Below are 25,015 nucleotides of genomic sequence, written 5' to 3'. Positions count from 1 at the left end.
AAAAACAGTGTGCAGTCCGGACCCGTTTGGACCAAAAAATTTGTCCAGATCAGTCTAAGATCCGGATTGACCAATGTCGATTATATGAAGCCTTGTCACATTACAAATCATTTGTACCTTAAGTTTTGTCCGAATTAGGCGAAGATCCGGATTAATCAAATCCGGTTTAACCTATGTTTATTGCAGTTCCGCAACACGTTTTTAACACTTTTAGGGGGCCGGGATAAGACAAAAACGTATAGGTCCCCCACTTTAGGAAGGGTCTTATAATGTTACTGTGGTCAATGGAGTAAAAAATTAGGCCATGTATTTATCAACCAACGAGCACTTACGCTGTCAATATGTGGAAAGCTGCAAACTTGGTCCGCCTGAGCCTTAATCCAGTTAGTGCACGGTTCGTTTGAGTGCGTGCACGTGTCATCAGACTGGCACCAGCCACATTGCCACTGTTCTGGAGACTGAAGACATGTTCCGCAATTGCTGCTGCCATCTTCCAACGCACAACTGTACATTACCACTGCAAAAGCAAAAAATAAAGTTATTCTAAATACTGTTAAACAAGGAAAAACGATGACAGGGGGTTTAGAGTTATAATCGGGGATATAATAGGGGCACGAACCCTATAGTACAAGCTCGAAACCGGATTTTTTAAAACACGAATTAGGTCCCAAAGTCGGTGAAAATGCGGTAAAATAGATGCCAAGCGGGAAGTCGGGCCCGAATCAAGTTCGTTTATAAAAAACACAAGCCCGAACCCGACACGAAAACCTTGGCCCGACTCACAAGTCTGAGGGCTACGTTGATTGGCAAGGTACGTCAGAAAATCGATTTATGGACACAGGGCTAAAAAAGCTAAGTGGTAATATTCCTAGGTCGTACAAAACGTATTGAACGTAGTGCAGTTTATTTGATGTTTACTTCTAATGTTTCTTGAAAATTACTCCCAACGAACTCCCAAACTATGTTCCTCAATACTGCGGCTTGATCAATTATGGTACTGCTTCCAATGCGCAGATCTACCGTAAGCTGTAACTCATAGTGGTACTCAATGTACTGGTGCGTGGGGGCCCACACACATGAGAAATTAAAGAAAACATTACTTCATGCCGAATCACAAATATGTAGAGAGACAAACTGTCCTTTCTTTCTTCAAATACCCAAGTACGAGGCAACAAAAGTTTTGGGGCTATTAGATCGTGTATAAACCAATGGCTCCGTAAAATAGGAATTCACAACCAATTTCACAATATATTAAAGAAGTGATTACGACTTTTATCATTTTTGCTAGAGTACAAAAGCTGCAGGCTGCTATGTTGCAAATATGCAAATATAGTCAACCGTAGAGAAAAAGTCATTGGTGCGTGTTAGGTAGGGGATCGAATGTTGGCGTTTTGCAGGGGTGAACAATCAAGAAAAGATCAAGGTGAGTATGTACACGTGCACTACGCTGGTTGGCTCACCCGTCAGTGGTTGCGCAGAATCGATCTTAATTTGATTTTTCCACTGCACTGTCACTGTAGCATTTGCCGAGCGACGGCCACTTGGCACAAAACCCTGGAACATAAAAAACATCATTTTTTAAAAAACATTAAGTTTCTAATTGCGATAATGCACTAAGAAAAATAGGACCCAAAAAAATTTGCAAAATAAATAAATAAGAAAAGGCTTAATCTACATCTACACAGACGATTTAAAATAGTGTTTTAGTTGGCATTGAATTGCTATCAACGTAGGAGTCTCCTCGATAAAAAAACACATAAGAGTACGTATACTTCTTAAATATTACAAAGAGGTTTCTAAGCATAACGCCTTGACGGTAGTCAACAACAAAAACGATAACAACTATTTAAAGTAGGCAGGCAAAGAACTCAAAAGTAGAAGGCAAAGAACTGTTACCCTTGTAAATAAATTAGTAAATATTTCACGCCACATCGCATTGACCAGCGACATAATGTTTGAAACCTACAGTAATTTGTTTGTGGAATTTGAACCGGTACTTTAGCGTGCACTATGCTTATAGCCACACTTGCATCAAACCTATGGACGGCAATCCTTTTTAAATAGTAGAATAAAACAGATTAAGTGACAATCCAGCCGCGAAGCTATAAGGGTCGTCTGTTTAACCCTATTTGCATGACGCATTTTGCTGACACGAAGTTACCTGTGAATTGTCTCACGCACAAATTGTCTTTAATATAAGTCTTTGCTGATGGGGACCCGCAACCCAAAAAACTGCATAGTCGCGACACCCAGTTTACAAGTTAATAATGTCGTACCTCCACACCACGACAAGTCACTCTGGATGGAGAGTTACGATCAGCATTGACAACCCATTGCTTGACATTGGGAATATTAATGTGGCATTTGTAGTTGTCGGGTTGGTTAGACACCAGTTTTGCACCATTTAGCACCAGATTCGACTTCCTGCCGTTTGCCAAGTAGAAAGCTGATTCCGCCTGGCCCGACACACGGAACGAGGAAATTTGAGGACAACTCTGTAAAACGAAACAGCGTTAAGATTTGACAGCAAATAGATTTTTAAATAGTTTTGTTTTTAACACATTTTGAGGTTTAATTTTGAGGACAACTTTGTAAAAAAAAATGATTTTTGAGGTCTAAATTTAAGGACAACTGAAAAAACGAGAATGCGGTAAAAAATTACAGCAAACAAAGTTTTAAATTGTTTTGATTAGAAACACAGGTCTGGGGGGTTGAATTTGAAATTGAAACCAAAGCAATCAACCCCAACACATTGCTATGATATTTACAGAAAAAAACAACCACAGGTCATTGGCCTTTTTTAACTAGGCCAAAGACAGACTAGACTAGAGTTGTGAGCTGGCCCGAAATTGAGCACAAACCCAACTGTACAAAAAAATAAAAAAATAACCGAATTAGGTTTAGGTCCACCAAAATTTTAGAAAATTACGGCCGAATTTTGAAACGATCAATGTTGCCAAAATTTGCTACATAAACAGAAAAAACACTGCGTAAAGACCAGCTGTGGTTACCAACAATACATTTCACAGGTTTACAACAGGAGAGAGTAATAAAGACCGCAAAACGATTTCAGTTGCCAAGCAAAACCGGGTTCAACTTAACATGCACTTGTTCATAACCCAGCACCGCTCGACACCCTGCTGCGAATATCATTACATCATTGCTGTGCGACCGCTAAGGGGTTTTCTCGAGCAGGGCTGTTATTGAAAAAACAGTTCGTGCCTCAGTCGCCCTCAGCACATTGGAAAAATCGCTCAATACAAGGATACGCGTAAATATTTGCAAATTGTCTGCCTTGATGCAATATTGGCTTTACCCACGAACAGAATGATTGTGTAAATAACAAACACCTTTAACACATTAGTTGTCCAACTGATGTATAAGCCATGGTTTTCAACGTTTTTGAGTCACGAAATACAGTATGCATTAAAATCATGCGAAACGCCAACAAAAACTACTGCATTGTACTTAAGCAGCAACAGGTCCAGGCAATTCCATTCTTATTATTACACAACGAGTGCTATTATTACACAACAGTAAAAGCAAAATCACGATGGATAGTTCAAACTGGTTATAGTGGATAAATACTTTCATAAATGAAAAGCTATTTGCGCCCATTGTGTTAAACCAGTGATTTTGGACAGGTTTTCTATGGAATACTAGTCAAACCCAATTTTGTGTAGCATAATAAGTTGCAATATGTTGCAAAGGCATTAAACTTGCTACTAGATACTGGATGAATACTATTCCATAAAGAAACACTCAAAAAAAAGAGCAATCGAAAAACTTCAATGTCATACGTTATTCGTTTCCAAATTAAGGCCGGCTTCAAAATTGGATAGTGCAGTATATCGTTTCAGCAGTTTTGAGTCAGATAATGCGATTACGGTCTTGTCCGTACAGCGCTCTCGCATAGAGATGCCCGCAGAAATGTAAACACAGCCCGGCTAGTTCGCCGTAGTCAAACTCGAGAACACGTGTGCATTCATATGCGACCAGTAGGCGTGAGAAACGCTGATCGAGCGCACCACAAATGGCAATCAACAACACCAGACGACTCCCATATAAGAATTTGAAACAGTTGGTCAAAAATTGTCGAGATAATATGCGAGGATTTTAAATGAGAGAAATTTCACATAAAGACAAGAGTTTGTAAAATCGAAATAACAGTATGCCTAAAACACAGTGAATCTTTAAAAGTGATCCACTCGCTAAGCACTCACAGGTTTCGCATAGTGTTGGCGTACCACCTATATCCAGAAAATATGTTCGCGTGCAGCCTATGTCTAGAAATAGGCTGCACTACACTACAACAACCAAGGGAACCCTTTATGCGCCAAAAACGAGTGAATACTAATGGAAGCGTATACGGCACAAGAAGTAAGAAAGCATATTTTGAACATTTTTTGTAAATTGATTACTTTTACTTCACCCTTGTTGTCTCATATTATGTAAAAATGTACTTCGAACTGTCCAAGTTCTTACGTATTATAAAACCATACAAAGACGTATTGCCTAGTCTAAGTAGAATTCAGGAAAGATCAATAGTATTACGAGTCACGCGGAATATTAACGCATCGGCCTTTTAAGTTAATAAGCCACAAATCCTACGCGTTACCCAGCAACTTAATTGGACACATTACCAATCGAAGGAATGCGATTGCACAACAAACAACCGGCATCAGTGTATAAGAAATATATCTGCGCTCCAAATATAGCCAAGCATCGGCAATTTTTACACAAGCAAAGTTGGGCGGCAAAAGTGCACGACGCAGCGTGCCCGGGCAAGCTAACGTTTTCAGCGCATACCGAAGGCATTCTTGCGAGCTACGCGGCAGAGCGTTACCTAATCCGATCGCGGGAAGCCCTGGGCACAAACGCCGTCAAAACTCGACGGAACGTGGGCGAATAAACATGTGACGTAATGCTGGCGTGTGTTTGCTCAATGATTTCATTCAGACAAGAGAATTTCGCCACCTTGGACGATTCGACTGGTTTTTGTTTGCTTTTGTCTGTAATCGAGGCTTAACCTAGAGATTTTTGTACGATAAGATAAAAAGTGTAGCAGACACCACAAAACTTGTCAAATTGAAGCTCTAATACAGTGGTCCCCAACCCTTTTTCGTCGATTTACTTCGTAAACAATTAAAAATACTTCAGTCCTCCGTAATATAATACATAGTAAATGTTAAACTATATAAAGATCATTGAAAATTGGGTCTTTTGTCAACTTCACAGGTTATATTCCCAGAACTTAAGTGTCTATTTACAAACCACATGTAAAAAATTAGAGTAAATTTACTCCTAAAAGTTTCATAATTTATTCTTTGGGAGGAATTCCACCCCGGTTGGGAACCACTGCTCTAATGGATAAAGTAAAGTGCAACTACATCACGAAACACATCAATGCAGGTTTCAGTAATAAATCGAGTAATAAGCCCAGTTATAACAAAGGCTCGTCCCTTTAACGTTTTACCACAAACACTGTACACTCAGTTTCGTAAACATATCACAAATCACTTCAGTATTTATTCAGTGAATACAAGCACAGATTTAACTTTAAACCGTGTTTGTTTCGACATTTAGCAGGAAACGCGTGTGTGCTCAAGCGTGACGTGGGCGTTTTTGACATTGCAACACGAGAGAGCGAGACTGGTATTAGATGGCCGCGGGGTCTGGGTTGAAGTGATAAGAATGGCTGCTCGGAAGGTAAGAGTCAAATGAAACGAACCCTTTGGTAGAAGTACTAAAATGCAGTCGCACGCTTCTGTGTAACGAAACCCTTGTAAACAAACCCAAGTGACCAGATAACGCTTCACAAAACAGCAAGTGAGCGATGCATTGTTAAGGTAGTTTATTCAAGCGTGAAGAGCACAAGCATCGATGCACTAGAAGGATTTTTCGGTGAATAGCGCGCATTACGAAAGAAGTCGAAAAGCGATCATGCGTAACCGCACAAGAACGCGTGACTGAAATTTTGGAAACCACATCGTCGGTTTTCTGTGATTGACGTGACGGGCATTGCTGTTTGCTGTGGTGATGGCGCAATGGTAAAGCTTAGTCAGGTGTGAAATACGCACCATCTGTTGACTAACTCGTTGGCGAAATAAATGTGACATCAGTTTTGACGAGGTTTCACACTTTCACTTACAGTGCGCCAAATTCATTTTCTAGTGATATCTCGCCATATAACGCTGTAAAATACGGTATACCTGCAGTGCGTTAAAAATAAACCACCAACTGTGCCATCATTGAAAAAAAATGACACATTTTCCCAACATCCGTACAACGGGAAATTCCAACATGTTTGTGTGTTACATTAAAACTAGCCGACAACCCGCTTGAAAGGGGGCAATAAACACGTTTACTCCCGGCGGATGTAAAATCATCACGAAGAAGAGGTCGCAAACGAACAAAGTGTTATAGAAGGTTGGCTAGTCATGAAATCCGATCTACAATAGGTTTATCACGTATTGCGTGTTAGCAAGCCGAACAAAGCGCAGAACCGCAGGCTACATGCCATAGCACTGACGCGTGACCTGTCAAGCGCAAGTTTTTCACATCACTACCGGAGGAGGAAGTAGTAAAAGTGAGGCCATCTCTGACATAAAAATCGCAAAAACAGGGTGTTTTGAGGGTCAAACGCGGCTGGAATTGAAAACGGCCAGTTTAAACGATTAGGTTGACTCATACACTAAACATTGGTCTTTGGTAAACAAGCTTACGCTAGCTGTGTCCGCATTAGGCGTAAAGCTAAAAAAATGTGTAGTAATTGTACTTTATCACTTTAACGTAACGTATTATCCTCTAAAACAGCGTTTATTAGATAAACTTGCCCCAAATGTTTTTTGGACTAAATAACTGTAAGCCAGCTGTTTAGAAATTTGGATATATATCGTGTCAAAAAAACCGATATTTCTCAAGGGATAAACAAGGGGGAAAGAACCATTGCACTAAACTAGGGTATAAACTATTCGTAATCCATTCTCTTATTTTAGAGTCAAAATAAACCAGTTTTCATAAGAACAACAGGGACAGAAATGTTTTTAACAACCACAGTTGACAATAGCAGGGCGGGCATTTGCCGTGACAAACTGGACGTGTTTACGACTTCGTTCTGTCCCTCTACAGCAGGGGTGGGGAACCTACTTAGTACTGCGGGCCGCATGAACTGCACAACATTTTCGGGCGGGCCAAATATTTTTTTATTTTCAAATTCCGTGTAAAAATACCCTAAGCACACAAGTGATTTTATATTTCATCGCTCCAAAATTTGATTTTTTTCTTGCTGTTACTTGTTTGCAACAAACAATGCATACAGGTTTATCACCTAATTCAAATAAAAACTGTCCATTCTTTCTGGAACACCCTAGCTCCATTATACCGAATATATTTTATGTAACAATATAAGGATCCACGCTAATAGCTCTAAAAGAGTGACTGTTACGTCACAAATACAGCAAGTGGTTGAATGTGTGGGAATTTTAATAAGTTTGGCGTCAAATGTGGAAATGTCGAAGTCTTTTCAAGTAAATATTTGTACATAAACATTTTATTGTTGTTGTTTTTTGATGCTATGTTTTATGCTGTACTTCAACAAAATTGTGACGCGGGCCACATTAAAAAGGCAAGCGGGCCGCAGGTTCCCCACCCCTGCTCTACAGTCTACAGTGTTGAGTCGACACTATATTCAAAGCCCCGAAAGCCGACCACAGCGGAGGGCGACCGCGCCAAGGCAATGATGATACAAAGACGGAAACACTTGGCGCGATTAGAGGGACTCGGATAACGAAGGAGCGATTGAAAGCCTTTCCTCGCATAATAGGAAGTAATCCCGCGCCATTTGGGTTAAGAGTGTTTTGCATTGTCTCATTACAGTTGTACGCGCGTAATTTGTGACCCAACTCAGAAGTAAATACTCTTTCATGATCGTACTGGTATCAAGTTACCCAGTTAGGCGCTAATTTGGTACCACAGGGACCACGTGTCTATGTTAAATGAAATGCCAGTGTTACACTTTCGCCTATTCACTTGGCAATTTCAGGTCCTTGAATGGATCAGACATGGCATATTTTATCAATGATTAAATTTTAAAGACCATAAAGGTCATGACATTATGGGAACATAACATTTCCACTTTCAGCAAAAATGTTCTGCAATGGCCCTTAGGTATATATGCTACTTCAAGCCAATTTTTTGTTTGTTTTCTATGAATATATACCACTACCAAAATTAATCAAGTTTGATTGCAACCAACCACAGCAAAAAACAATTCAAAAACTCTTACTGAAGAATCCTTGGCCATGTCATTCACAAAATTGCAATCAGATTTGGATTCAACACAGGTGCTTTCATAGGTGCACCAGACACAGTGAAAGCCGCTGTTCACACAAGCCATGCATCTGAACAAACAAAAAAATAGTTGATCATTGGCAGCTAGTAAGTTGAAAGTCATATTCACTGTTCTACTTACGAAGAATGGAATTTGCAGCTGTAGTAGGTAAAGTTTGTGCTTACAACTGGCTTGTCCTGAAATGTCAATGACAAATCCACCTGACGTGATCCTAAAATGAAGTTTAAAAACCAATGTTATACTTTAAGCCAAAACGCCAGTGGATGCTTTCGCTTTAGAATCAAACCAGCATTTTTACCTGCATTATTTAATGGGGGGATCTTGGCTTTGGAAGGAGTAATGCACCTAACTGTAGAGGTCATGTCCCTGTTGTAAACAATTGTAGTATGGGCTGAAGATTGGTCATCAAATTTGCATCTATATTCAGAGCTGGGCTGCACATGGGGTATGTTGTAGGCTGTAAGAGTTATCTGCAATCAAAAGGCAATTTGTTAGGTTCAACCACATATCCAAGTTTCATTCACAAATTTTTCATTTCACATATTGTTTGCAATACGCTGACTAGTATAATTGCCAAAACACACTTGTTCAGTTTTATTTGGGATTTTGTAAAGCCCGACCAAACATAGAGAAGTGTGCTTCACTGAGTGCTAACATACTTCACAGTGCCTCAACATTCTTCAGGTATTATCATGCCCAGAGGCATTGACCGTGTGACAGTAAGTTTCAGAGGGAACAATACATACACATTTTAAGTGGGGCATTGTTACCACTTATGTCACTAACACACAGTTTTACGATTCAAATATGTCAGAGCAACATTGTACAAAAGCAATATTTCTTGTGTTAAATGTTTTTTTGAACAAATATATATTCCTTTAAGTCGCAAAATTTAAGACTTGGTCAACCATAGTACTAGTTGCTAATGATGTATTATTTCCTTTTTCATTGTTAATTTATAAGGAATTGTAACTCTTGCGGGTTGATTTAAAGATTTATAAACGCATAACGAAAGAGGATTCACAGTGATCAAAAATTTAAAACACACCTCGCTTTGTGATTTGTTAATAGACAGTGAAAGATCGGCTGATTCCAACCGTGGACAGTTTTTCTGCTTTTCAATAAAACCAGGTCTGGTACATTTTTCCATAGAGGTGCAACTAAAAGCAAATGTGGAAACATCAATAAACCACATATGTATGTATTGAACCTTTTATGTATTGTACCTGGTTTCCAATGGGCACCACCCACAAAATGGGTCACCCGATCCAAGACAACTGCTACAGTCTTTAAACTTGCTGCAGTTATGCACTGGCAAACCAACTAAAACGTTTGGTGACATAGCATAAATCATGGGAGTGTGTGTACTGCTTGGATTGTTGTATGCAAGCTGAATGGAATTAATAGGCCTTCTTGAATAGCCAGAGTCGTCCACAACAATGGTTTCATAAGCTAAATTAGCTTCATCATATCTTCGGTTTGAGTTTAGTTTTAACTGTAAAAACAAGATCAATAGTTCCAATAACGATTTTTATTGGGGTCACAAACGTTGAATTTAAGGATGGTTAAAACTAAAAGTCTCATGTGCACCTCTTTATGCACATACCATACTAGCATTTAAGCAAGTAATCAACTGCTTGCTTTGTTTACCTTTGTAATTGTTCCCTGGCTGGTGCCAAGGAATGCAATGGTATGGTCATGTGAAGTTGTCACTTCAAGTGCTGTTACCAGGTTATCGCTAACAAACACAGCTTGTTTGGAGAACTCTGATCCTTGTAAAAATTGTGCAACATCCCAAACGCCAAGGTTGTTACACACAGGGCTGGTAACTGTAAAACGCTGCAGACAACAAAAAATGTAGTTTTAACCATATCTGATTTAACACAACACACCCCAACAGTCTATAAAAGACTACATACCCCATATCCACATTGGACCTCCTCCCTTTGAAGCCATGAAATTTTCCCTTGGGGTACTTTTCCATTCATGCAACTCCCCACCAATGAAACATACCTGTAATCAATTTCATACAGGGGATACATACATATGGCGCTGTGGCCTTGGGCGTCTGGGTCCTCGAATGAAATAAACATAACAGCTACAGACTTGGAACTGGGTATTCCAAGAGAAGATGCCAGATTGACCCCAACTACTCTTGTGACTGATGCAATAGCTTTCGTGTACGTTCTGGAATTGGCAGTACACGTAACTTGCAGCTCAAGGTAGGAACGAAGTAAACCGGATGGGTTTTCGTTCATGCAAATTTGGGATATGTAGCTGTGTATTTGGTTGGAATTTTGGGAGGGATGTGTTATAACAAAGTAACCTGTCTGATCAAACTCAAACCCATCGATAAAGTTGACCTGGAAATTTTGACTGACTGCTTCTTTTTTCATTATCAGTCCCATGTCTCCAACATATATTCCATCTTGAAATAGTTGTACGGAAAACATGTTAGAATTCAAACTGTCCTTATACAGTCTACGCTGAGAAACAGTGAATACAACATTTTGATCATCTTGGGAAGTCTTAGAAGATCCAACAAATAGGAATTGCTCACTTCTTGTGTTGGCCAGAAAGGCCACAGTGCTGAGGTCAGCACCGGCTGCAACATATTGTTTAACTGCTGTTGCATTTACATTCATTTGTGTAAGAACCTTGCCGATGTTAATATCTTTTCTAAGTTCACACAAGCCATGGTTAATGCTGTTGCAGACAATAATCCTATCATTGACATTGTCAATCAACAAAATTTTGTTTATGGAGTCTATATTGTCAGATGTTGGCCCTGTGTTCACTGATTTGAAAAGTGTTAAGTCACTATTTACTTGAAAAAGTCGGTTTCTTGCACCAATGTAAAGGTAGCCATTTGGTTCTTTTTTTATTGCAAGCTGACTGAAGCCACAACCTTTATCATCGCAATTCTCTGTCTTGAACTCAACTTTGCTTTGTCCATTGTTTACTCCAAAGCATTGACATGCAATAGAAAGTGTCAGTAATAATCCAAAATGTTTGTTAAGATCCATTTGGTCAGATTTTTCCCAGTTGCAGTACAATTATATCGACCTTACATTGTGGTTTATTTAGATGGTGTTTTAAAGCATTTGATCAGGTTCCTAGTAAAAACAGGTTAATTTATTTAAACGGGTATTGTAATACCTACAACATTTACAAAAACGGTTGTATTAATTGGCAAGATGAAACACAGGCCACTGAACTGTTCATACCTTCTGGAGAACTTCAGTAATTAAAATACAAAAGTTGACAATACATATGCTAATGATGCTATGATGCTCGTAACTTGATGAACCAAAACAATACATTAATTTAACTGATTTCGTTGTAGAGTAAACTGCATTAACACCTTCTATACATGAACTATACGACTTCCTCATACATTAGTAACCTGAGTGTCAGTCAAAATGTCTACAATCGCAATCCCAACAACATCTCGTAAACTGAGAAACTTCGCCCTCTGGTCACCATGCATGACTACATATTCACGCCTGGTTGATTGCATGGAATGATAAATAACTTTGAATCGGGCAAATACTTTTTTTACAGATTATTTTTTCCAAAAGGAGTGCTCTATTCCGTCTCAAAAACTAAACAATTCAATAATTTTGAAACGCCAAATAGTTTAAGTGACGTTACAGGCCACTCTCTACAATTCGCCAAGAAAATTAATCGTTTGTGCAAGAGCCGGAACAAAGTGTATTTAAAGCGCTAAAATTGTATAGATCTATCAATGAAGCAGTTCCGTTTCTGCCAAAAGGGGTATTTTACGTTATGTATCCTGTCTCGAAGAAACCATGCTTATATTTGTCTCTATTTTGTAATAGACATTATTCAAAATAGAAAAGCTACGATGTTAAGGTTTTGCGACCTTACACCAGTTTAGTTTTTTGAATCAATTTGAACCAGTACCGAGGTCAAAGCGAAATTAACCTACAAAACGCTAAACGGAACGTAATTTTCGACAGAAGCCCACTTTGTGAAAAAAATGATTGACCCCTAAACTGAAAAATGTAGCTCACGTGCACTTTAAGTGGTTGTTTATTTTCTGATGGTTGCCCAAAGCAACACCGTAAGCTGGTTTCTGAGTTCTGACGATCTTAAAATCACATAGTTTTCTTTTTTAATTGTTTTGTGACGAAAAATATATCACAGAAGAATGGCGAGCGAAGTTGATGATGGCCCATTTTATCTGGAACGTATCCTTTTTGTCCTTAATTGAAGAAAAATATGTTTTGGTGTACTGAGTATTTAAGATAAATGTGAAACATAAATGTTACATTTTGTTTCTTTTGGGCTCATTTTATTTATATTCTAATTAGCTATTAGTAATGCCGAAATATAACTAATCCTTTCATCAATAAGTTACATGAAGTGGTGTTTGTTAAGACCCCTTGGGCATCAAGTGCAGCACAAATGCAAAAACAAAACAAATTCTATCAAAAAACATGATACAAAATACCTAATGACAATATACTGGCAGCAGATAAGATGAAACTGTACATTTTTTCCACTTATGAAACAAGACACCAAATGTAATCTCAGTAAGATTGAAATGATCAAATGAAGCAAGAAATATTATGTGTCCAATCAGTGTTTTTTTAAGGTGTTTTGGGGGACCGAAACAGTCCCCCAAATTTCTCCTGCGGTTTCCCAAATAAGCAAATATGGCTATTTTTTGGTATTTAAATGAAACACTTGCGGTCTCTTAAAACTACTTAGTGGTCACCCAAACCAAACCTTAAAAAAAACCTGTGTCCAATACACATGTATACATAAAAATACCTTTACCTTTTTATATCCCATTTTTCTTAACATTTTTGCACACCAGATGTAACAGTAACAGAAGATTCTGATGGAGAATATGAATATGAGGAGGTAAATTGTTTTTAGTACATGTAATTGGTCTTGTAAAGTTTATTTGTTGCTTTGTATAAGGTCCCTGTGGATGATGACTTGAGTGTTACAACAGATTTGGCTGAGGACCTTCATAAAGCTGTTAATGTCATAGAAGAGGCAAGACAAGATGAAAAGGCATTTGTAAGTTTTATAAAATTAATGGAAAGCAAGAAACATATAAAACACCTCTCCATGTTTTTAAGCATCAAAAGCTTGAGAGTGCACCTGTTGCATCTGTAATTCAACGTCCAGAGGTTGTTGATGATTTTGTGAGAAATTTCATGCTAAGAATGGGATTAAGAAGGACACTGGAGTGTTTTCAAACAGAATGGTCAGTGTATGGAGGGTTAGGTTTTAGCCACAAAAAATTAAAGACCTTTTAATGTATTCACAAAGCATTTATGTAATATGTATTGTGTAGCGATGACTCACTAATTGTTTTCTTAATTTTTTTTGTTTTGAAATGTTCTAGCATTTAGCAGCTATTTCTGGCTTGATATGTGTTCCAGTACAAATATATCATTATGATTTTTTTTTATCAAACAAAGTAAACTCAACTTCAAATGTAATAGTCATAAAACTTTTAAACAGTATCACTATCCAAATGTTTTCAGTTTGGAACAAACCTCCTTAACAAATGTTCTTTTGCATGATTCCTGCTATAGGTATGAAATGCAACAAAAAGGTTTGCTCGGTGAGGAAGATATTGGGGTTGTTCCAGATGTGTATAGCAAGTATAAACAAAATGTTGCTATATATTTGAAAATTTTGTCATTAAACACCTTTTTTGCTAGAAATCAAGCTTTAAATGATGAAGTCAAGCATCTGAAACAGGAACTTGAAAAATATAAACTTGCTGCAAGGTAAAGATTTAATTGTTCAATGTTAAATGATTTTTGGTTTAAAAGTGTGAATTGTTTTTAGCAAAGCAAAAGAAACTTACATCAAGTTGCAAAAAGAAAGAGACTTTCACAAAATCAACCACAAAAGAATTGTCCAAGAGAAAAACAGACTCATCACTGACATCAAAAGGTATCAAATCTGCACAAAAAATGCTTTGAGCAACAACTGTAAAAATGCACAGCAATCATTACTAATAGAAACGGGATTTCATTGTTTTGTCCCTTAACTTCGACATTTTTTAATCAAATAAATATTTTCTATTGCTTTTCAGATTAAAGAAACACTACAGTTCATATGAGCCGACACTGAGACAGCTAAAACACAAGTACGAGCTTGCAATGAAAGAAAAAATGTTAACCAAGTTGGAAAGAGATCGTGCAGTTGGCCAGGTACATTGCAAGTTTAGATGTGGGTTGATAATTGTTTTGGGGGATAGACCAATTATTGGTGTTGGCCGTTTTGTCATCGGGTGGCTGATAAATGGCACATTTGTAAGTGCGTTACTTTTATTTGGCACAACTGTGTCTTTGCCTTGAGCATTACCCAAACTGATTGGTATCAGTGCAAAACCATGCCAAAAGCTTGCTCTAAAGTTGCCTTCGTTAGTTCAGTTATATGTATGGTGAAACACAACCTTTAAACTATCAATTTCGTTACCTTATTGTACCATCATCTACTGTTTGTGTTTTTAACAACATTCTTTTTTGCTGTTAAAAATGTATTTCTAAATTCTTTACACCCATTCCACTATCAGTATGTTGCTTTTAGGTTACAGGTTTACAAGCTACTCTCCGCAATGTTGAAACTGGAAAAGATGAAAAAATACCTCCATTATCAGGATACAGAGTAGAACGAACAGTCTTACCAGATGGTCCCACACAAATGTCACTCCGTGAGGCAAGAGAGCAGCTCGTTTCGAATGTTAGACAAGAAACCATCAGTTCACCATCTGCAGTTCCACAAAAACATGTAAATGTTATGCTATGTGCAGTTTATTACAGAAATAATTCGTGTTGAAAAGCAAATGTTTAAGCATAAGTTTTACATAAAGTGTCTTTGTGGAAAAAACACTGTGTTTAATCTTGTTTTTCATTTTTTTAGAGAAGTGAATTTCCACCAGACTGCAGAGTAAACCCATACCTGACAAGTGTTAAAGGTCCACCTGCCCACCTAACCCGCACTGGAGGCTTTAGACAAACGGGATGCATTCGGGCACATGATCTTTCTGTCAGCAAGTAAGCCTAAACCTCTTTAGCACAATGTCATCCACTATTTTGTGCTGCACAACCCTTCATTGTAGCATAACTCTTTCCGTTTTGGTGATTGTTCAATGCAATCGTGTCAGTGTGTTCTGTCACCAATATAAGCGAAACTCAATACTTAGTCATCCGTTCTAACTATCCCTGTGCTGTAGCAAAGACTTTCCTTCTACCCATGATGGATGAATTACATGTTAGCTCATTTTACCTCATAACCCTACTTCTGTCTTTTTCCGTGTACCGGTTTGCACCCATCAAAGCGAATAGCTTAAACGGCATTAACTTTGTTTGCTACAAAGCAGAATTGTGTTTTTAGTGTGACTTTGCACCCACGCAAGCAAATAGCTGTAACGACATCAGACGACCATTTGTGGAAAATGTGGGCCATTCCTGGTGGTGACATAATAATGACTGGCGAAGGTCATACAGATTGGATTGCAGATTGTGACTTTCATCCAGGGTATGTCTATAAATCAGTTGAGGTTTAAACCAGACTAGATGATCATAAAACTTTTCTGCAGAGGGTCCCAACTTGCAACTGCGAGTGGGGATGCCTGTGTGAAAGTATGGGATTTTGCCAAAGCTGCTTGTCTACTTACTTTTCCTGATCACACACATGCGGTGTGGGGCGTTTCCTGGCATTCCTGTGGAGATTTTCTTGCTTCGTGCTCCATGGACAACACCTCTAAAATTTGGGATGTTAACAGGTTTGTGTTTTTTTCAAAATGAATGTTTATCAAGCAGGAAAAGACAATTCATTTTTTGTGTTTGGAAAAAAAGCTTGTTGTAAAAATTATTGCTGGTTTGACCATATTTTTTTCATAATCTGCTTGTGTTTGCGGGTTCTAGTGCAGTTTCGGTTATTTTTGTGTTGTTGAGCAAGAAACTAGAGCAGCATTGCTCCAAATCAGAAAAATCTTATTTTGGCAGCTTAAATGGGTGTTTTAAAACATGCAATTAAACAAAATTGCATGTTTTTTCAACAACAAAATAAAACAAAACAAATTTATGCATAATAATGCCTGGCCATGTAATAAATTAAAGCAAATTCCAAACCTTAAGTGTTTTCTGTGGAAAAATCAACAGTGACAATATTTAATTAAGATGAACACAAATTCATAACTGGGATCACCCCTGAAGCGTCTATGCAGACCAGTGATCATGACACACTCATATATAAATCACAGTAAGCCAGGTCCAATGAAGGCGTTATACCGAATCAGCCAAGCATTCCCGTGATTTGAATGATAAACAGTAACCAGATTTTGGCCTGGTATACTATGATTTAAGATTGAAATGATTTTTTTCACAGTGAGAAATGCTTGGCTACATTAAGAGGACATGCGGATTCAGTAAACAGCATTCAGTTTCTCTACTTTGCAAACACTCTGTTAACATCATCTGCTGACAAAACCCTTTCCCTATGGGATGCCAGAACTGTATGTACACAAATAATATCTGTGCAATTTATTAAGTCTGACAATATACCACATTTTTGCAGGGTTTATGTGCACAGACATTCTATGGACACATGCACTCAGTCAATAATGCAGTGTTCAATCTTAAGGTATGTTATCTTCAGACATCCATGAAAACTGATTTTAAACAGTAAAATAAACGAATATAGTGTCGTTGCCAGGCATGTGTCATAAACTTTCTGTTTTGCTCAACCGGCAAGTATAAACAAATCTTCTAACATCTTGACACCTTCTTCAGGGTAATGTCAGCTACCCAACAGAATAGTTTTTATAACACCAAACATGGTGAACACGAAAAAGAGACTAGTACAAAAGCAGTGATAAAACTTAAAAAAAACTGTAGTTCAGCAGTGTAAAAGCCACTAATAGCTAATTGGCATTAGAACATCAGCTTTTATGTTCATTGAATAAGTCCTTCAAAACATTGGAAGATTTGTTTATATTTGGCAGTTGTGCAAAAAAAGTTCATTAAAATACACTTTTTCATTTGCAGGGAGACACCATTGGTTCATGTGACAGTTATGGAACAGTGAAGTTTTGGGATGTTCGACATGTCTCACCAATGATGACAGTTGATGTCGGTCCACACCCAGCAAACAGAGTTGCATTTGATCCATCAGGTATGTCTGGTTGCATTATATTTACCCCCCCTATGGCCTGCCACTGTACTGTGCTCTTCTATCATTTTTTTATGTTTGTTTGTTTCATATAACTTTTAGGGTGATTAAGCTTTTTTGGGTTGTTCAAACCATTATTGAGCCTCATGGATGCCATTTTGAGTCAAAAACTGTACAGTTGGTATGGGGAAAACACATAAATTGTCTGATTTATTGGCCAAATTGATGAAACTTTTGGGTTCTCAATGTTGAAAACCAATTCAATTGGGCCGATTTAAATTGAAAGCTCTCCAGTTTGTAAAAATCAGATATAATTTGTGTTTTTCCCCATTCCTGTTGTATCATTTTGAACACAAAATTGGCTAAGAGAATCTATTGTATAACAATGGGTTGGACAACATGTTTTATATGGAATTTGTGTTACATGTAGTAGAGCCCATGTTACAAAGCCCTGCTATACCACAACAGACTTCTAGATAATAGGCCAAACCATACAACACAACAACATTCTTCTTTTTACAGGACATCTTTTGGCAGTAGCAAGTAACGATGCAACTGTAAAGATGATTGAAATTGGAACCAGCGAAGTAACGTTGCTAGCAGGGCATGACGACGCAGTGCAAGCTGTCGATTTTGACAAAGGGGGTCAATTTATGATATCAGGAGGCTCAGATGGAAGTCTACGAATGTGGTCATGATTCAACATGGAGTTTTGTTCCAAAGTTTCATGTTTTACTGCAGAAGTGATATTAACTGACTGTTTTTTGCATGTTTATTAAAATAAAGATAAAAAACAAAGGCGAACGTAAAGTGCACAATTGCTGTGACATGGCCGTTCCACTGTTATTAGTCTCCTTAAAAATGACCATTTACACCACATACTCTGGGACCATGCAGCTTTTTCCACCAGTAGGGCTGGGACTTAAATCCAAATTGCAGATAGTTTTGGACACCATCACATCAAATGGGCCATTGGATCATCTTCGTTTTTCTTCTTGCGGTAGTAAGCCTCCATTTCTTCATCGGTGGGTTTTTTCACATCCAACATGCTGTTGTATGGTCGCTTTCTCTCATCCACTTTTAGCATTGCTTCCACTTTACGAACTCGTTTCTTTTCCTTGTCAATGGCCTAAGCAGCAAAAATACCGTGTTAGTTTTAGCGAAAGAATCAAATCATGTTTTCCAAATCTGTAACCATTCTTAGGCAGGGCATACTTCAGTCATGTATTTATGCTGGAAGGCAAAAAGTTTCTTGTTTAAAAAACTCTAAAAGTGGGGAGCAGAGTAAAAAGAATAAGAACTCCTGTTTGAGATATTCAAAACAGATAAATTTTCATTTTTAAATGAATCTAGTTAAAGTAAATCTTGGTTAATAATGATCTTTGCCCAATTCATACAAAACTTGAGGTACAACTGATTTGTAATGTGGTATGGCTTTAACTAATATACATCAGTTAATCTGGACCTTCCCCTATTCTGGACAAATATATTGGTCCAAACAGGTCCGGTTTAACTAACTGTTTTAACAATGAATGAATTGATACTGCATACCTCCTTGACTTTACGTTCTGTCACCATCTTTTCCTTTTCAACCTCTTTAACCATCTTTTTCATCTGTCTTTTCTCCGGCGGTTCGTCAGAATCGGAATCAGAACTGCTACTGCTACTGCTAAATACAAAAATTGTTAGGGAAAAAAAACTTTTCTACAGCAGGCAGTACACAAACAGCAGCCATATGTCACTTTTAAGGTAATACCTGCTACTTTCTTGTTTTTGACGCTTCTTTCTTTTCTTGTTTTTGCGCTTCTTGTCTCTCTTCTTCTGTCTTTTCTTTTCCATGCGATCTTCTTTTAGTTTGTCTCGGTGTTGCTGGTAAGAAATATAGGATAACGTTAAGAGTTTAATGACAGAGCTCAAAGTGACAGAAAAAGTGACATGCTTTATTATTTAAGTGTTTCCACAAATTCATCATCAGTGATTAGATTTTACAGTTCAGTATTAAATGAAAAAATTGATCCACAATCAAGCTTAATATCTTACTCCAATTTCACAAAAAAGTATATCATCAAGAAAGGCACTTATATTCAGGGTCAGATTAGATCATTTTGAATCGCTAAGCAATTAAAACTGTGGTGTCCTATTATACAGTGGTAACTCCTGACTAGAGAGTGACAGGTGATTATATTGTTGTATTGTTTACATTTGCAGAGCACAACACTTTAACTTGAAAAGTGGCTTAACTAAAAGCCAAATGACCATTAATTTAGAATAAAACATAAACATTTTATTACTCAGACGTTCATCAGTGAAATAGTGCACATGCAAAAACAAGCATGTTTACAAAATGTCTACGTTTTATTCTACATCACTGGTAATTTTGTTTGTAGTAGTAAGAGAGCACTAAACATTCGACTATAAAATCCTTTGATGTCTTAAGGGCATGCTTCCTTTGCCTCATGGTTAATCCAGCCCTACTCATATTTACCTGTAACAGGGACTTTGGTTCATCCGATTGTTCTCCAGATTCTTCTCCACTCTCTTCTTTATCCTCCTTATTGATGCTTGTAGAAGGTTGATCATCATCCTCAGTTGGTTTGGCTTCTTGGTTTATTCCAAGGGCACGAGTCCAGGCAGAATGCTTTTCTTCCAGTTGTTGAAGTTTGGTCTCTGATGGGTGAAACAAATGCTGGTTTTACACTTTTTATCCCCAAACACACCCACAAAAACATTTGTAACATAACTGATAAGACAAAATCATTGTTTATATCTGATGCCAGCAAGAGTATATTTTTAACCTAATGAGAGATATGATTCTATGTAGGTGTACAGTTATCTGTTTTTAATGCAATTCAAATGATAATACAGTATTTATTCTATTGTAGGCTGCAGCTTATCAAGTTTTTACTTTTCTGTTGTGCGACATATATTCAAGTGTGTCTTACTTTTTGGTATTATGCTGATATTGATAATACCACCCTGCATTTTGGTTATATTTGTGTTAAAAAATCATTTGTATGCAAACATTACACATTAACACTTGTTTTAATGGGCACAGTTTTTTGCTTCCATAACAATTTTTTGGCAAATAGTTTTACAAAAGGACTACTGATCGAAATAGTACAAAACAACATCACAGGATACAGCTTACAATCTAGGATGGCTTACACTATTTTTAACACCCTAACATGCGGCTTACATATGGCTTAGAATGCTAAAATGTTGCTTATATGATACCTTTCTTATTTAACTTAGGCATGGTGAGTTTTTCACTTTGAATTTCCTTTCCAGCTTCACCGGTGCAGTAAGAGTGCTTTATGACAGAATGACAACATGCATAACCCCATGATCCATTTTTCCAGAATGATCCCCACACACTCTGAAAGCAGTAATGTTGGGTTAGAAACACAGACAGTACGTTGATGACAAAATTAATATGCCAGTGCCAACGTTATCTGGTTAATCGCAAATCAGTTAATCAGTACAGTTTTGTCATACCCAAACCATCGCTTATCATTTGTTTAAAAAACGTCGGTTAAAGGCAATGTGCTTAATCGGGAAAACTGGTTTATTGGGATAAAACGCTTGGCAAAATGCAATCCAAAATCACCAGTTTCATCTGTACTACAATAAACAAATGTTTAGCATCTTCCAGAAAACCTTTAAATTATATTCTACTGTATACAGTACATACTGTGTGGTTGTTAATATAGTTGTCTTCTGTGTATTTTGATTTGGCTTTGGCTTTTTCTTGGCCCTTCACCACAGTTCCATGTCGATTGTACTCCACATAATGCTCCTTTAAAAAGATTGAAGTGAAAATTACAAGTTCAATAGCATAAATATGTTACTATTATTTAACTATGTCTTTATTAAAGTAGATTACTTGAAAGCAATACACTAGCATTAAAAACACATTAAAACTTAAATTATCATAAGTCAGACCAGAACCTACACTAGCCAATACGGCTGATGTCTCATCACCAGCTACGCTCATGGGACCTTATAGGTCGAAACAGTCTGCACGGTTTGCAGCTAATCATTTATTAGCTCTATCCATTCACAGGCCAGAAGTGTTGTACCAATATGTAAAATGAGTTCCTAACACAAAGTCTTTCACCACTTTATTACATTGGCATAGTTTAGAAATAAAAATCTTGTAAAATATTTACCGTTTGGGCCAAAAGCAATTCTTTTGGTGGGGCATTCAGATGTTCGATGCCACCATACTTTTCCAGAATGGAATCACGCTGAGTGTGTTTGAAGTCATCTTTTTTCACTTCAAATGTTTTCTGAAGCATTTCCAACCTGGTCGGGTCAGCCTGTAAATGAACATCAACTCCTCTTTCCTCAGCATCCCAGGCAAACACTAACACAAGAAATTTGATGATTACTGCATGTCAGTTACATGTGCAAAGAGATATGTTGATTCTTCCTACTTTGTGTTTTGGCCATGCTGTGTGTATCTCCTGTGTAACGAACAAAGTTGTCTCCAGCATAGTCCAGTCTGTTCAAATACAATCATTGTAAATATGATTTTTTCCATTAAAAAAGTACCAGACGCTTGCTTCGCACCTTTTTATCATGCAACTTAAGTGTTTTTTTTAAAAAAGGGGTGACTAATGTAGCCTCATATCACTGATGATGGTAAAAGCACTTGCTGAAATTTTGAATCATACAGTGTGTCGCTTTCACGTTTATTTGGGCTTGCATATTGGCCATTACAGCTACTACAGTTTTAAATTATGGGAAAACATAGTTTGTCAGAATATCTAGGGATAGTATGGGTACATTTTATGAAGGTACAGGGGGGCTGACTTAATACATTTGTAAAAGTGGTCCTCTTTATTACTATTTTAACACTCCTAAGTTGACTTTGAGCAAACACAGGTTAATAAACTGGAGAAAAAATAGAAACACTATTTTAAAAAACAATACAAGAGTTAGTTTAAACATATCTTACTCTGATACACTTTTTCCAGAGTCTGCATAAGGATTTTCTCTCATCGATCTTGTTTTTGGATCATAGTAAGCAGAGTTCGGGTTGAGGTTACGCAAATATTTCGCTGTATCTTCACGAATTCTCAAATTTCTGACTGTAATTCGGCGTTTACTGTCAAAGTTTGTTCCGGGCATGTCAGCTTCATCTGCATATTTATCCTCATCTTCAGAACCACCCTCCTTGTCCTGGAGTAAAACACAGTTTAATGAATTCTAAAAACACAACAGCTTTGTGTCAATGGAAAGGGGCTTACATTTGTGTCTTCCATTTTGCCAGTCAACAATTCCTCCTGCAATTTCTGGGCCTTTACAGCTTGTTTGGCTACTTGTATTTTTGCATATTCTTCCAGCACCTCTCGGTGTTGTTCAGGGTTGTATCTGAAATACCAATGAATATAGATAATGCTATAACAGCCAATAACCCTACGGACACATTGTGCATGCAAAAAATCTAATCCTACAGATACTGAAAATGCTCTATTCAAAATTCCATGTAGTTTGAAAGATTTAACACACCCATTCCATCTATCGCGTTTGCCATCAAAATCAAGTTGCAGATTAGGCTGTAGGTGCTCATCTGGGGCAATATTAGTTCCTGTGTATTTTGCTCCCACTTTTCTAGGCCTCTGAAAAAGTCATATGGTAAAGCTTATAGTATGACAAGCCACATAGCGCATAGAATACAACAAAAAAGAAATGACAAGCTAAACAAGTGACTCTATTCAACAGCATACCTAATTTTAAACATGGTTTTAACTGGAATAGTTTTTATGGTTTGGATTTGCAATAAAATGGATTTGTGATTTACCCAATTCATCTCTAAAAAAGAAAAAAACATGACTAAAGGTACTAAGTGTACCAGCAGTATTTGAAAGTCACTATTTTGCTGCCATGATTATTGAACAATGCAACTGCTTATGTTCACAAGGTTGTGGGTTCTAATTCTGTCTTGGCAAATTGTGTTTTTCTGAACGAGACACTTAAGCAGCATTGCTCCAACCAAGTAGAACCTGCTGTATTTAATGAAGTTAAAGTCACTAACTCCCTAACTTCAAAGTCAAACAAAAATGATTCATCAAATCGCTTATTTAAAGATAACAAGAACATACAGCTTGGTGGTGAATTCATTGTGAGCACAATGCATTTTGACTGTTGCAAACAAAGAAATGCCATACCTCTAAACAATCTTTTCGCTTGTGTGTCATGGCACCGCAGTTTGTGCAAGCACCTTTTCGGAACTTAGTGGCAATTGATTTCTCTGAGACACCACGCTTGTACCACTGGTCAATGCTCGAGAATTCTTTCTCTTTCTCTGGCTGCACTCGCTGATGTTTTAGAGAAGCCCTTTGTGTTTTGTCCACGTACCATGGCACAGTTGAGATATACTGTGGAATGTGAGGGTTGATGTCCCTAAAATGGAAATATTATGACAACATGTTCAAACCTTCAAAAATTTGTGAAGTACTTCTTAGTTTTGTGCCCATGGCAATTATATTAATACAAGTTGTGGTCCTGTTTCATTTTTACAAACAGCTACACAACATTAACTTAACATACCCATGTTTCAGTTTGAATGCAACAAGGTCTATAAACACATAATAGGTCAGGGTTGTTGTTGTTATTGAGTTGGCGAATGGCACTTTTTTTATGGTGGACTCATTTTTCAAATATTGTGAAGCCTCACTTTCTAGAAATTTTGCAACAAATGCAAAGAAATATGCAAGGGCAACTTAGGCTTAGTTTTTAGTTGGAACATTTTGTAGGGTGCATTTGGAAGTTTAAAAAATTTTAACTTGGAAACCACGGCAAGAAACAACCCAGTGACTGACAAAATATACAGTTTTCGATGTTAAATATAAATATGACAGAAGCAAACCTGTACTTTGAAAAAAAAATGAATAGTATATGATGGTTAACATTAACAAGGACAAAACACAACCATGTTTAACACTTACTTTCCTTCTTCATCCACTTCAGCAGGAGCTGTTCCCAGTTTTCTGGCTTCTTCTAGTTCACGTTTCTTTCTCCATTCTTCCCTAGATTGCTTTTGTGGTTCTTCAGAATCTTTGCCATCGTTGCTATTCGTAGCAATGCGTGCCACCTCACGACTTAAGACTTTGTTTTCAGCGGACATGATTTACCATATGTTCGCTCAACACTATGTGGGCTTCGGCAAATCTGTGAAATGGCAATGGCCTACGTTGCTGTTTAACTGTTTAATTTTGCTTGCAAAAACTACAAAACGCCTACCCGTCCCTGCGACGCAATCTGTAGGGTACATTGACTGAAACCGATTTGTATTAACATACGTTTGCTGTATTTATATATATTTCTTTACTTTCAATGTTCTATTTCTCCTGTGAGGCAGTGAAGTCACAAGTGCGTACAGTGTACTGCGAACGACTTGTTTTCATTTTTGTCCAACTAAACATAAAAATCGTAAACTTTGGAGATAAAAATCATATTTTTTCGATCGACTTCTTTACAAAAGTT

General features: G+C 37.5%; 3 protein-coding genes across 4 annotated transcripts in view; 1 reads left to right on the top strand and 2 right to left on the bottom strand.

Annotated features, from left to right (window-relative positions):
• The window catches only part of LOC145229516 (plexin-A4-like), a 28,233-nt gene extending 16,743 nt beyond the window's left edge, over positions 1–11,490 (bottom strand). The window contains exons 1-10 of the mRNA XM_080094872.1: positions 10,273–11,490; positions 10,004–10,192; positions 9,580–9,848; positions 9,402–9,513; positions 8,652–8,823; positions 8,474–8,564; positions 8,288–8,402; positions 2,277–2,495; positions 1,461–1,554; positions 333–517 (exon numbers count right to left, since the gene is read on the bottom strand). Of these exons, the coding sequence (XP_079950998.1) occupies positions 333–517; positions 1,461–1,554; positions 2,277–2,495; positions 8,288–8,402; positions 8,474–8,564; positions 8,652–8,823; positions 9,402–9,513; positions 9,580–9,848; positions 10,004–10,192; positions 10,273–11,379 (2,553 nt within the window). The 5' untranslated portion in view covers positions 11,380–11,490. The remainder of the gene's footprint in view (positions 1–332; positions 518–1,460; positions 1,555–2,276; positions 2,496–8,287; positions 8,403–8,473; positions 8,565–8,651; positions 8,824–9,401; positions 9,514–9,579; positions 9,849–10,003; positions 10,193–10,272) is intronic.
• An 879-nt stretch (positions 11,491–12,369) lies between these two features.
• LOC145228985 (sperm-associated antigen 16 protein-like) lies at positions 12,370–18,334 on the top strand. The gene is made up of 16 exons (XM_080094220.1): positions 12,370–12,567; positions 13,200–13,246; positions 13,307–13,408; positions 13,471–13,598; positions 13,933–14,001; positions 14,062–14,130; positions 14,192–14,299; positions 14,442–14,559; positions 14,939–15,139; positions 15,272–15,405; positions 15,746–15,889; positions 15,951–16,136; positions 16,742–16,868; positions 16,931–16,996; positions 17,401–17,527; positions 18,047–18,334. Exons 1-16 carry the CDS (start codon positions 12,528–12,530, stop codon positions 18,220–18,222), a joined length of 1,842 nt encoding a protein of 613 aa, XP_079950346.1. The 5' UTR covers positions 12,370–12,527; the 3' UTR covers positions 18,223–18,334.
• On the bottom strand, positions 18,279–24,908 carry LOC145228984 (pre-mRNA-splicing factor SLU7-like). Of its 2 annotated transcripts, none has more exons than XM_080094218.1 (14): positions 24,773–24,908; positions 24,478–24,700; positions 23,698–23,932; positions 23,039–23,148; positions 22,777–22,900; positions 22,485–22,708; positions 21,961–22,028; positions 21,694–21,890; positions 21,216–21,320; positions 20,759–20,900; positions 20,010–20,191; positions 19,281–19,393; positions 19,076–19,193; positions 18,279–18,653 (listed from the first exon to the last, which is right to left on the bottom strand). In XM_080094218.1, the coding sequence occupies exons 2-14, from the start codon at positions 24,654–24,656 to the stop codon at positions 18,480–18,482; spliced, it is 1,971 nt and encodes a 656-aa protein (XP_079950344.1). In that variant the 5' UTR covers positions 24,657–24,700; positions 24,773–24,908; the 3' UTR covers positions 18,279–18,479. The 2 variants fall into 2 exon arrangements, with proteins under 2 accessions (XP_079950344.1, XP_079950345.1); XM_080094219.1 differs by having other exon boundaries at positions 19,076–19,190.
• Positions 24,909–25,015: the final 107 nt, after the last annotated feature.

Source organism: Phallusia mammillata, chromosome 5, assembly GCF_965637545.1.
Source record: "Phallusia mammillata chromosome 5, kaPhaMamm4.hap1.1, whole genome shotgun sequence".
NCBI lineage: Eukaryota > Metazoa > Chordata > Ascidiacea > Phlebobranchia > Ascidiidae > Phallusia > Phallusia mammillata.
Note: the sequence above shows the minus strand (reverse complement) of the source record. Positions and strands in the feature narration are given on the sequence as shown.

Bases quoted from the DNA above. Each gene is read 5' to 3' on its own strand.
- LOC145228984 (XM_080094218.1), bottom strand. From the start codon at position 24,656: ATGTCCGCTGAAAACAAAGTCTTAAGTCGTGAGGTGGCACGCATTGCT. The intron at 21,891-21,960 runs GTAGGAAGAATC...TTCTTGTGTTAG, and splicing joins CAGCATGGCCAAAACACAAA to TGTTTGCCTGGGATGCTGAG. The intron at 20,901-21,215 runs GTATGTACTGTA...TACTGCTTTCAG, and splicing joins ACTATATTAACAACCACACA to AGTGTGTGGGGATCATTCTG.
- LOC145228985 (XM_080094220.1), top strand. From the start codon at position 12,528: ATGGCGAGCGAAGTTGATGATGGCCCATTTTATCTGGAAC. The intron at 16,997-17,400 runs GTATGTTATCTT...TTTCATTTGCAG, and splicing joins ATGCAGTGTTCAATCTTAAG to GGAGACACCATTGGTTCATG. The intron at 17,528-18,046 runs GTATGTCTGGTT...TTCTTTTTACAG, and splicing joins AGTTGCATTTGATCCATCAG to GACATCTTTTGGCAGTAGCA.